Raw genomic sequence first — 13,805 nt, 5'->3', positions numbered from 1 at the left:
ATTATTTTAGTACACTATAATTAAGTTAAATTATCAACTTAGATAACAATGAAATTATATATATTATGTATCTAATACTTATACATATATTATTATTTATCTTTTTATGATATATATTGTTAAATAATGCTTTATATTATTTATATTTATATTCAAGGATTTAATGAGTATTGAATAATAATTTAATAAAAATATAGTAAGCATTTCATTGTTTGATATTAATTGCTTTTATTTATATTAGAAAAATAGCATAATTATATTTTTTCCCTTTATTAAACGAATCAAATATTTTTGGTCTAGTTTGGTATTCAATTCAAAATTTTGATATTCAAATACGAAATTTTGTGATTAACTCGAATACAAATATGAATATTGGTGATATTGTAGTAGCCCCACCGTATTTATACTATTGTTGATTATATAATTAAGATGACAGTCACCGAGTACGACATAATATTTTGTGACTTATCTCGTTACGCACTGACCCAAGTAGATACTGGTCAGAAAATGTCAGAGAAATTTTGCAGTGGGTTACGACCTGAGATTAGGATGACCTTAGCCGGTCATGATGGATTGACTTATACAGATGCGCTCAGTAGAGCATTGGATATAGAAGCCGCTATGCCAGCAGAAAGGGTAATACCTATACCAATGTTTATGCCAGCACCCCCACCGATGCAGTCTCAGAATTTCAAAGGAAAGCGAAAGTGGAATGACACGGGGAATAACCAACCCAATAAAAAGATATGGCAGGGACAGGGACAACCTCAACAACAAGGGTTGGAAAAACCATTTAATTTTGGACCCAGGGAAAATATTCAAGGACAACAAAAGATTCCCACTTGTCCAAAATGTAATCGAGTACACCCAGGTGTGTGTAAAGCTGGTAGTGATGCTTGTTATACCTGTGGCCAGAAGGGTCACTTTTCAAAATTTTGCCCAACCAAACAACAAGGATCAGGATTCAGACAGAACCAACCAACTCGAGTCCAACCTCTAAGAGCGGTTCAAGGATACCCCCAACTACAACAGCAACATCAACGACAGCCACCGAATCCACAACATCAGCAGCTGATTCCGCAAATTAGAGCTTATCCTCTGAAACAGAAGCAACCTGAGAAAACTCAGGGAAACCTGGCAGGTATGGGTAAACTTTTGGATATACCTGTCATAGTTCTGTTTGATACTGGTGCATCGCACTCTTTCATAGCAAATGCATGCGCGGATACTTTGGAATTAAAAACAGAACAAGCTAAGCATAGGATGAAAATACATTCACCTATAGGGGGGACTACGATCACGTCACATTGTTGCTCTAACCTAGAAATAGAGTTAGGGACTTTTAAAGTGGTCGCAAACAACTTGAATCTTATGCCTATGTGGGACACAAATATAATTTTAGGCATGGATTGGTTAACTAAGAATTATGCCACAATCCGTTGTAATGAGAGGCAAATTTCTTTCCAACCCCCAGGAAAAGAACCAACGAGTTTTCATGGAATTAGTATGGGTAGGAGGGTACCCGTAATTTCAGCGCTGCAAGCAAGGAAGATAATGAAAAAGAAGGGTTCTCAAGCCTATCTTGTTTATTTGAGTGGAGAAGTTAAGGGTACGAAAACAATAGATGAAGTAGCAGTTGTACGGGAATTCCAAGATGTTTTTCCGGAAAAGTTGCCCGGGTTACCACCAAATCGACAAATAGAGCTTGCGAATGATTTGGAACCTGGATCTGCCCCAATATCAAAGACACCTTATAGAATGGCTCCAAAGGAACTGGAAGAATTAAAGATTCAACTTCAAGAACTGTTGGACCTAGGTTTTATCAGACCTAGTGTATCACCATGGGGAGCACCGGTACTTTTTGTAAAAAAGAAAGACGGCACAATGAGAATGTGCATTGATTACCGTGAGATCAACAAAATCACGCTCAAGAATAAATATCCGTTGCCGAGGATTGAAGATTTGTTTGATCAACTGAAGGGTGCAAGTGTATTCTCAAAAATCGATTTAAGATCTGGATACCATCAGTTGAAAATCAAACAGGAAGACATCCCTAAAACCGCATTTAGAACGAGATATGGACATTACGAATTTGTAGTTGTACCATTCGGATTGACGAATGCCCCAGCGGTATTTATGGACCTCATGAACCGAGTCTTCCACCCATACCTAGATAAATTTGTTCTAGTGTTCATTGATGATATCTTGGTTTATTCTCAAAACCAAGCAGAACATGAAAAACATTTAAGAATAGTTCTAGAAACACTAAGAACGGAACAACTTTATGGGAAGTTTAGCAAATGTGAATTCTGGCTCAATGAAGTAACATTTCTTGGACATGTTGTGTCATCCGAGGGAATCAAGGTGGACCCTGCGAAAGTACAGACGGTACAAGAGTGGAAAGCGCCAACTAACCCTAATGAAATAAGGAGTTTCTTAGGCTTAGCAGGGTATTACAGGAGATTTATTGAAGGATTTTCGAAAATAGCAAGACCCATGACACAATTGCTCAGAAAGGGAAGTAAGTTCACATGGACAGGCGAATGTGAGGAAAGCTTCCAAGAACTAAAAAGAAAATTGACTACAGCACCAGTTCTAGCCGTACCAGAAGCTAATAAAGGTTATGACATCTACACTGATGCATCAAAGAGTGGACTAGGTTGTGTATTAATGCAAGAAGGAAGAGTGATAGCCTATGCATCTCGACAACTTAGGCCTCACGAATTGAACTATCCTACGCATGACCTAGAGTTAGCAGCAGTAGTGCATGCGCTAAAGATTTGGAGACATCACCTTTATGGAGTACGATGTGAAATCTTCACAGACCACAAAAGTCTAAAATACTTCTTCGAGCAAGAGGATTTGAACATGAGACAAAGAAGGTGGCTCGAATTAGTAAAAGATTACGATTGTGGAATAAACTACCACCCTGGCAAAGCTAATGTGGTTGCTGATGCTTTAAGTCGTAAAACTCAACCACAGTTGGGATTTTTCCTTACTCAGGAGAAAGAACTAGTAGAAAACTTTAGTAGAATGAGTTTAGAAGTGGTACAACCCCCGCATACGACGCAATCCATCATAGCAGATTCAGGAAACCCTAGATCTATTTCAAATTCAGGAAATAAAGAAAACCCTAGATCTATTTCAGATTCAGGAAAAGGGAAAGAAAGAAAGAAAAGAAGGTGAAAGAGAAGAGGCCGACCTCGCCGCGCCGGAGGCGGCAGAGGCCGGCGACGCTCGCCGGGAAAGAGAGAGACAGAGAGAAGCGGTAGGGAATGAAGAAAGAGAAGGAGATACGTAATGAAGGAAGATTTAATTTATAGTATTGTATAAGGTTTAACTTATTAAATAGAGATTATGATAATTATAATTGGGCTTGTAATAATTTTTTTTAGCCTATTAAATCTCCATGGGCTTGGTTAAATAAGTTCTGGAGGGCCTATTAATATTTCTAGTTGACTTAATTAAAATTGGGCCTTGATAGTAAGTTGGAAGATGGATTTAATTTAGTTAATTGGATCCTTAATTTATTTATTGGATTAAGTTTATTATTATTTGAGCCCAATAATTTATGTAAATATGATTAGCTATTCATTAATTTAAAAAATAGAATTATTTTAGATTATATCTATAAACGATTATAGCTATTCACTAATAATTAAAAGTGATTAATTAAAGTGTTCAAACATATAGAATTCTTTTAAGTAGCTATTAATAATTTATTATCCTAAATATTTATGCATAAATTAGATACTAGATTATGAGAGAATTAAGTACTAAAAAGAAGAGGAAAAATAGGACTTATATCTATTTTAAGTTCATATTTAATTATTAATTAGAATGGGTACCACATTTGAATCTATGTTGGTATTTGTTGATAAGGTTGCCAAATGACAATTAGTTTTCAGTCCATATTTAAAAGAATATCCCTTAAGACCCATATAAGTATTCTTTAAGTTAAATCCATATTATTTTTCTCGCTATTTATTTAGTTAGTTATTTTATACTGAAGGTCATATACAAGAAAATGTGAATCCATAGTTCAGAATCACCTGGATTGTCAGACCACGAACAGGTGGGCTTTCTTATATAAAAATCAAAGTTTAGATTATGCTGCAGTTGAATAAAATCTTGCGAACTATTATCATTGCCTAGCAATTTTAAGATTTATGTATGATACCTATCTGGCACCAGCAGTTAATCGAATTCGGATCCTGTTCTATCCAGATGTTAGACAGGATTAGTGTACACAAGGGACCGTGAGCCGATCTAGCATATCGGCCGGCCTAGGACCGTGAACCGGTTAGCATATCGGCCGGTCTAGGACCGTGAGCCGGTTTAGCGTATCGGCCAGTCTAGGATCGTGAGCCGGTTTAGCATATCGGCCGGTCAGTGACCGTAGAAGGTGGCCACCTTCTCGGCACACAGTTAACATTGCAGATATGGTAGAGTACAAAAGAACATAGTCTGATCAGACGAACTTTAGTACAAGTAAATGACTAGTGGGTGCAGACTTTTTACTAAAACCTCTGTACGCTATGAGAAAAGGCATGATAATTTACAGCTTTAGTATGCATGTACGTATCTTTGGCATGTGTCCATTGAGTATTTTATACTCAGCCATGTATGTATTTATAAACGTGCAGGTTGAGCAGAGACGATGATGAGATGGTGTCGAGCGGTATTTTGTTTTGTTTGAATGTATATTTCGAGACGCATGTCTTTAACATGGCTCTCCAGTCAGTCTTCCGCTTCGAACACTTATTTTGTGTAAAGATCACAATAGGTCTTCTCTACTGTGATTCTCTTATGTAAATTACATCTTTGGCTTGTGAAATCCTTTCAAGTTTATAAAAAGTGGCTTCTTTATACATTAAAAGTTTCTTTCGGTTCAGTGTAAACTTTCGATCCGCTTCTAAAAATTAATCCATTTCTTATTCCCGCTTCTTAATTCCCTCCCTTGGTCATGATTCCCCGGATTAACTATCCTTAGTTAAGCCCGGTCGTGACAGATATTGAATATTTTCATAAAATCCTCAATTCTACACTTTAATTTTAAAATTCCAAATTTCATTAAAATTAAAATTCTAACATTGCAATAAAAATAAATATTAAATAATTTAAATTAAAAAAAATTACATAATTTAAACTAAAGAAAAACAATTCCATGAATTAAAATCATAATTTAAATAAGCCTAGACGCACTTCTTGGATCATGTGGTTGTGCAAGGCCAATTGTGCATCCTTCATGTGCGTAGTATTCGTGTTCAAGAGCTTCATATCGAGCTCCTCCCTTTTCAACTCGACTTGCATTTTTTTGGCATCGGCAATGTGGCTCGTTTGAAGGGCATGCTTTCGGCGACCTTCTAAAGGGCATCGGAGTACGGTGAATTTCCCGAAAACTCATTCCCCTTCTTCCCTTGCCCTTGTCTCGCTTTGTCTCTTTTTGGCCTTGGGGCCTTGTCGTAATACTCAGCTCCGAAGAAGTGGTGGTTGCTTGGCTTTCGGAGCCCTTCGACTTCTTCGTGGAGTGGACATCTGCGGCTTACGACGAGAACCTTTCACACTCGTGCAGGACTTTCCAAGCTTTGATGTAGCCGAATCTCTTCCTAAAATTCGCCTCGTACATCGTTTGGGCTTGTGCGATAATTTGGTCGTCGCTCATTGTAATACCCCGTTTCCTCGAGCTAAGTTTAGAAAAATTTTGAACTTAGATAGGAAGATGATTCACGCCGAATAAAAGAAAATGAATTTATTTTAATTCCAACAAAGACGATTTACAAAAATATATTTGTAAATTGAGTTATTTAAATTCTTATGCATTGCATATTTATTTAAATTGAGCATTTGAATTTTTTTTATACGAGCATTTGAACCCTAAAGAATTATTTCAGTTTGACAATTCATCATAGATGTTTTAATTGTCACATCACGTTATTTCATTGCTTTTAGCAACACTTACCATCAAGCCACTCCCTACAATTAAAGTCTTCCTACACTCTATTTTCCTTCATTCACGCAATTAAAGTCTTCCTACACTCTATTTTCCTTCATTCACACAATTAAAGTCTTCCTACACTCTATTTTCTTTCATTCACACATCTACTCTTGAAAAAGTAACAGCATAGCCGTGCAGTCACCCCACCCTGTGCATCCCTTTTATATCATCAGCCAAAGTCCTCCTTCATCCCACAACAATCAATCCAAGAAAATGCTTTGCAGATCACTGAAGTCCCAGGCCCCAGCTCAAAGAACCATCACAAGGTTTCATCTTTTAAAAACTCCATTACTTGTTTTTGCAATATTGAATGAGGCATCTAAATCACCATTATAGACACACAAATCACATCTGCCCAAACAAGAAACACACATACACATACATTCATGTTACCTATATGTATCACAGAGTCAACATATGAAATGCATAACTGTTCATATATGCTAATGAGCAAGATATCTACTGAATCGACTATTAGAGAAGAGCATACATGTTTAATTTTGATAACCGAACTGCAAGATTATGTTTTTACAAAACGAGTCACTGAATGATTTCAAGAACATTTTATAAAAAAAATAAAAGAACTTGTATATGTGTGTGTGCGTGAGTCTTGGGGGTGGTCCGACTGGGGGAAACGGAGGAGGCAGAGGGGATTGGCGACGACGGCGGTGGCCTGGTGCTCCTGCTGCCCGTCGATCCAGAAAGAGAGGAGAGTGGACGGCGGCTGGACGGCGGGGCTGTTCGGCGGAGGGAGCGACGGCGGTCTCGGTCTTTGAGGTCGATCGGTGGTCCAGAGATGGGGAGATCGACGACGGTGGTGGCCGATGGCTGCTGCTGTTCGTCTGTCAAGGAGGAAGGCGGCGGCGTTGCTGCTCGGCCACGGACGTTTGAGGGAGAGAAGAAGAACCGGGCGGCCGTTACCAGCCGAAGAGAGAGAGATCAGATGGAGATGGGGCGATTGCCGGCAGCTGTTGTCGCCGGAGAAGCCGCGCCGCTTGTTGTGTGGGCGTGAGTGTGTGTCTGCGTGTGATTTGAGAGAGAGAGATAAGAAAAGTCGAGGAAGAGCAGGTGACCGGCAGCGGTCGCCGTTGCCGGAGGAGAAGAAAGAGTGAGAGAAGGAGAGAGGCAGCGGCGGCATCTTCGCCGCAGCCGAGGAAGGAGGCGGCGCACGGGGTACCGTCGGGTTGAGTCACAGAACCGAGGGAGAGGTGGCCGGAGTTCGGAGAGGGAGGCTGGGGCGGATGTTGCCGGAAGGCATAGAGAGAGAGAGAGAACGATTTTCGTGAAGGAGAGAAAGAGTGATGGAGCGGCTGAGTGAGTTTGAGGAAGAAGAGATGTAGGGCTTGGGGAGTTGGGCTCTCTTTTTGGGCCGAGTCAGTGGGCCGAGTTTGTAAAGTTGTTGGGCTAGTGTTGGGCTAAGTTTGGGCTTGAGAGTTGGGCCGATTTTTTAATTTGAAATTGGGCTAATTTTATTTATTTCATCATGGACTCAGTTTTAATTAATAGTTGGGCCTTTATTTATATAATTAAATTGGGCTTTCTTATTTTTAATTAATTGAACTATTATTAGTTTGATTAATTTATTTTAAAGGATAATTTTCATAATAATATCATATTATTATTATGTGCATATTTTAAGTAATTTATTATTATATGCCAAGCATGACATGAAATTGCATTATATTTTTGCAATAAGAGTATTTAAGATTCAATTGGTTTTATTTATAATTCCAATTATTAAAGAAATATGAGTAAGAATATTGTTGGTGTTCTTAACTCAAGAGAAATGTTTTCAATTATTTATTCATTAAATTTTGGAAACCCGGCGTGATGAATCAAGTATGTTTAGTACATTCACTAAGACTTTAAGTTAGCTTCACGAGACCTATTAAGAATAGAATTTTGTAGGCTTTGTGACCAAGGGGATTAGCGCTGCTTTCCCAAGACGAGTTTATGTGATTATGATCTTCAGGCTTTGCCTATCCAGGTGGGCATTACTTTCATATATATCAAAATGAGTTTAAATGTTACGTTCAAGCAAGTTATTTCATGATAAAATCTTTGAGTTAAAGTTATTTCAAGTATTGTCTTGCCATAAAATGTTTCAATTTTAGTATGATATCTATCTGCTTTGGCTTTGCCAATGATGCAATCGAATTCGGGTCCTGAGCAGTTGATAGCTATCCTGCCAGGGCTAGTGTACACCAGTGACCGTGAGTCATCTAGCGGGTTGGCCGGTCAAGTGACCGTGAGAGGTGGCCACCTCTCCGGCACAAAGTTCCAGATATGATAGATTACAAGAGAACTTAGACTGCAGTCGAACTTTAAGAATCACAACTGAATTTAGTAAGCTTGGGCATTTTTAGCGAAAAACCCCTTGCTGTACTGTTTATGATGGCATGACAATTTAAATCTTTACGAAGCATGTTATATTTCATAGTAGGCATATGTGCCCACTGAGTATTTTTATACTCAGCCCTGCATGTATTTCTAAATGTGCAGGTTGAGCAGCTGATGGAATGGAATGATGTTGAGCGGGTGTTCTTTTGACATTTCAAGAAATGTAACCTTGAGTATACATCTTCATATGTATATCTCACACGTTTTTCCGCTGCAAAACACTTTGATTAGAATAACTCTATGTTATGAAGTTGTGACACGTGTTATTGGATAACCCACCTTAATCAGTTCTCCTTCATGTGTATGTTTTATAAGTATCCAAATGATCATATATGATCCTAGCATCTTATCTATGAGTGACATTCTCATATACCTTAATGTTAAGTAATTGTCCATTTCCATTTCTTATTGTTCACCCCAAGTCATAACCCCGGCTAAATTGTCATTAAGGGTTGCGGGCTGTGACAGAGTGGTATCAGAGCTGTTCGTTCGCTCTGGCCCTAGAAACCTTATTCTAAAAAGAGTCAGTCTAGTTTGATTCTTTAGACTTACATGGGTTTATACGGCACCGCTCAACACTCCATTGCATCGTGCTCAATCAAGGAAAGAAGGTAACTGTAGTTCAACGTGTTAAAGATGTTATTGTTCTAAGATGTTTTATGAATATGTTTATGTAAAGAGCATGATATGATGAAATGTTGAATGTTTTGCCTTTCATGGCATATTTTCGCAATCTATGATGTTATGATCAGACGAATGATAGAAAAATTGACATATGTTTTCCCAGAGAACATAGATTGCTATAAGTTGCATGATCACAATTTCAAAAGAACATAGACTACTAGATTAGTAGGATATCTCTACAATCTAGATTCTTAAGGTGATGATGTAGAAGAATGAAAGAGAACTTAGAGCATTTCAGCTCCCTCAAGAAAACAATGATTCTTTTGAACTACAAAGAGGAATGAAAAGATATGTACGAGGTAAAGGAAAAGCACAGAATGATGATACGCGACGAATTCAAGGTAACCGTTGCATCAAAGGTTGAACCATAGTCTCTACGTTCAAATGTTCAAGTGCGACGGAACATCGAATTGACTTTTGCTACTCGATAGATTTTAAGAATATTGTGTTTTGCCTGTGTACGTATGTCTGTGTGTATATGTCTTAAGAGAGGTTTGGGGTTTGAGATCAATAGGATAGGGAACCTTAAGATAAGTTTAGTTGTCATGATGAGCTTATGTTTTGTTATGTATAGTGTGTTCATGGCTCTCCAAGTTCGGGACGATGTTTCTCGTGTGACTGGGAGGTGATGATGTTGGACCTGGCCAGTCCACATGATCCAAATCTCAGTAGACGTCTTTTTGGGTTGAAAACCCATGTGTTTCAACTTTCGGTTGAAAAGCCAGATGGGTTCATACTCGAGGTCATTTTGTTCAACCTAGTAGTTAATCATTCCATACCCTCTGGTCATTCTTTTGATTCTCTTGAACAATTTCTACAACACCTTGCTTTAATGTTGTGTTGAGTTTGAGCCTTGCAACTCGTGAGTTGTCATAATAGATCCTCTTGTTTGATAAGACCAAGAAGTGTTAGTCTACCGACGTAGTATACTACCCAAACTATGGCTTCATATAATTGTGTCTCATTGTGATTAATTTCCTTAGCCTTATTTGAAGTGGACGTGTGGTATGAAGATGAAGGGAAGGGATTAGTGTGTAGGTTTAGGGGGGACAAGTATTAAATGGTGAATAGTGTTTGGTCTCCAATCATCCTTTCTAAGCAAGACAAATTCACTTCATTTCCCTCATTTCCTTCACCATTCGGCCACTCTCAATTTCTCTCCATCTCTTCCGATTTTGCTCCAAAAGATCACCATAGATGAATCACCAAAGCTTCTAAGTTCACATCAAAATCAAATCCTCCACCAAATCAACATAAACACCTTTCAATTCTTGAAGATTTCAAGAGGACCGTGGGGTTTGGTTTGAAGAGTGAGAAAGGAAAACTATGATCTTTGTTTAATCTTGGGTAAGTGATTCTTATTTTTATAGATCTAGATTGTATGATGTTATATGTGAAGTATATGCCTTGAGATGTGAAAGTTCGATGGAGTTTAGTTTACCCAAAATTGGGAACTTTCGAGTTAATGGTTAAAATGATTAATAGATGATGAAGATGAGTCCATGAGATGTATATGATGATGATTGATGGAGTAAATTGAGTATATGATGTCAATTGATGATTTTGATATGAGTTAGTTTAATAAAATTAGGAATATGTGTATCTATGCTCTAATTTGTAAATTGATGGGTTATATGTGAGATTAATTGGCTAAGATTGATAGATCTATGAATGGATTAAGGTATCATGTGTGTTTATTAAATTTCAAAGAGTTTACTTTAATAAAAATTAGGACTTTTTGCCTATGTGTTATTTAAGTGATTTTGGCTTAAGATATATGTATTTGAGCATGATATTAGTGTATAATTATGTTTGAGTAAGTCTTTTGTTGGCTAAGAAATTTTTGACTTAGTTTAGTTTGTATGAGTTTTTGAGTTTTCATATTTTGAGAAGTCGATGATTGATAAAATGAGGTCTAATTGCTTTATGACCATTATGTGAAAGTTTGTCATGTTTTATTAAGAGTTTTATGATGATACATGAAGTTTCATTAGAGTTTAGTTTACATGATAAAAGGGAATCTATATGTGTATAATGATTTATATGATGAATGAGATCATGTTTGAGTATTTGAGTAATTTTGAGCATGAAAATGAGAAGAGAATTTTAATGATGCGTTCGTTGAAACGTTTTACTTGAGATTTGAGGTTATGATGTAAGAAGAGAGTCAAGATTGAGTATGATGAGTATTATAATGTGCTTGAATGTTTTCAAGTGCTATATGTGTTTAAAATAAGCTTTGATTGATTTTCTTTGAAGGGATGTTAAGTTGAGCATTTAAGAGTTTGAGATGAGATTTTAGTGAATTTCGTAGGCCTACTGACCTACTGTGATCGACGGTTTTTCGATGTCTAATAGCTTTGAAAATTTTATAGCAAATCCCTACATGAGTCTTAAGCACACCGGTAAAATTTCAATTCATTTGGACTTCGTTTACTATTTTTATAAAATACAAAACCTAAACTGCACATTACTACCGAGAATTTCAGAGAACAGGAGAAAGAGTCATTCATTTAAGTACCTTCCTGTGTGATCTAGATTTCAAAAATTTTTATGGTATTAACCTTATTGGGTTAGCTAGATATCCACCAAAGTTGAGCTCAGTTTGACAACGTTTACTATTTTTCAAAAATCCAAGTTTTAGATTGCTCAAAACTGCCGAATATGGTAGACTGTAGTAAAACAGTCATATCTCCTACAATACTTGGAGTTTTTGACTCTACTTTTTTTTTTTATGAAACTAGACTCGAAGACCTTTCTTTTGGTATGAGTCTCGAGTCCAGGAGGTGTCGGAGTCAGAACAGGTTAGATTTTGAAGTTGAGTCAGTGTAAAAACAGAGCATGTTTTGATAATGTTTGATTGTGTTTTATTATGGGCCTTAGGTGATTGTGTTGTCTATGTGTTTGAATGAGATTAGACGAGCCTTATATGAGAGAAAAATCGAGACTTAGAACCATGATTTTCTTGAAACCTATCCTTGAACTTAAGGATTTGAGATGAGTGGAGAGTTTATATAGAGTTGAGTAAGGAGATAAAATATGAGATAGAGCATAAGTTTCCTTTCATGTTTCTGATAACCATAAGCTTTTGATGTCGAGTCTAGAATAGTATCTCTAGACTTCTAAGAATGTCAGTAGCCCTCAGCTCGCCGTCACACTGCCGCAACTAAGGTACGATAATAGTTTTAAAAAAAATATATGTATATGTATTTCAGATGTTATGAATGTTTCAAAAAAAAAAAAAAAAAATGTGCGCTTCAATGAATGATGCTATGTGAATTACTTATCGCTTTCCATATGTTATAAATTATGAATTGCTAATCGCTTTCATATTGTTATCTTGGGTCTCCGACTCATATAACCAAGCTCAGTATCGTGTTTGGGACAACCCGAGCCCTTAACGATAAGATAAGTAAGTATCGTGTTTGGGACAACCCGAGCCCTTAACGATAAGATAAGTAAGTATCGTGTTTGGGACTACCCGAGCCCTTAACGATAAGATGAGTTAAAGTCGTGTTTAGGACTATTGAGCCTTTCACGAATACCAGATGTATGGTCGAGTTAGATTCTTTGAATCTTTCCGGCAATAGAAAAGTTTCATGTGGCATTTAATGTCAACATGTTTCAAGTTTCAAAGAGAATGAACGAATAAGAAAGCTTTATGTTGTCGTTTTAGGCTAGCTGCCTATACGATTAGAATGGTGGATCCTCTTGCAAACTGTTTGAGTACCACCCAAGAATGTTTTGAGAATGTTAATCGTGATAGCACCGCTTGATCGATTTAAGTAAAGACTGGTAAGATAGAAATGTTTAACATAGAGATGTTACAACATAGAGGCACTGCCTTAAGACTAAGGATTCACTTGAGCTATTTCAATAGCGGTGAGATTAAGTTTTTCACATAAGAACTTATGTTGCTTATGATTATGATGTTAGTCGTGATAGCTTGGCTAGAACAACATAGAATGGACTTTCATGGTATCAGTAACTTATGATGAAGTACTTATTAGTAAGTGCTCTAAGTTAGAAGTTGACTTAGAGCTTTATAAGAGATAAGAAGTTGACATGATTGGGGGCGAAGCCCCCATTTGACTGAGTGATTCATTGTGCTGAGTCTGGCCAGCCCATATAACTAAGATCTCGGTGATTGTCAATTAGGATTTTGTCCTTGAGTAGGGCGTCATCCCAATGTATAGACTCACACTATGAAGTTGTCACAATAAGATCTTATTTTACCACGATAAGCACAGTAATGACTAGAATGACTTAGTTTGCTGTCAGTTCTCGAAGTACTAGAAGGTGATATTCTCACAGTTAGAAAGATACACTAAGCATCAACCTATCTTTTGACCGACAGTCGGTAGAAACAAAGCAACTTCTGGAATCCCAAGTGGAGAACCAGGGCAGATAACTAGTATGATAGAGTTTTCAACAAAATGTTAGGACGTGCTCCAAATGTGGTGGACACTTATGAGAAACGCGTGAAGGAGTTCACAAACGAATGGCGTCATGAGATATTCAATTCCCCTACCAAGCCAAAGAAATATTACGTAGGAGCAACCAACGAGTAAGACTCTCACCATCGAATCACTGCTACCAAGGGAGAATGGGAAGACTCCGACACAATCTGGATATACACCACCTCAAGATGTGGTGAAGGAAAGAAAATGGAATGAAGAAAACAACAGAAAATTTGAGAATAAAAAAAAAAAAGAACTTTAGA

At 37.3% G+C, this 13,805-nt stretch overlaps 1 protein-coding gene across 1 annotated transcript; it reads left to right on the top strand.

Moving 5' to 3' along the window:
- Positions 1 to 429: 429 nt before the first annotated feature.
- LOC131022873 (uncharacterized) lies at positions 430 to 7,010 on the top strand. The gene is made up of 2 exons (XM_057952420.1): positions 430 to 2,659; positions 6,607 to 7,010. Exons 1-2 carry the CDS (start codon positions 430 to 432, stop codon positions 7,008 to 7,010), a joined length of 2,634 nt encoding a protein of 877 aa, XP_057808403.1.
- The last annotated feature ends 6,795 nt before the right edge of the window (positions 7,011 to 13,805 follow it).

Source organism: Salvia miltiorrhiza, chromosome 4 (assembly GCF_028751815.1).
Source record: "Salvia miltiorrhiza cultivar Shanhuang (shh) chromosome 4, IMPLAD_Smil_shh, whole genome shotgun sequence".
Classification (NCBI taxonomy): Eukaryota; Viridiplantae; Streptophyta; class Magnoliopsida; order Lamiales; family Lamiaceae; genus Salvia; species Salvia miltiorrhiza.
This window is presented reverse-complemented; position numbering and strand designations above follow the sequence as displayed.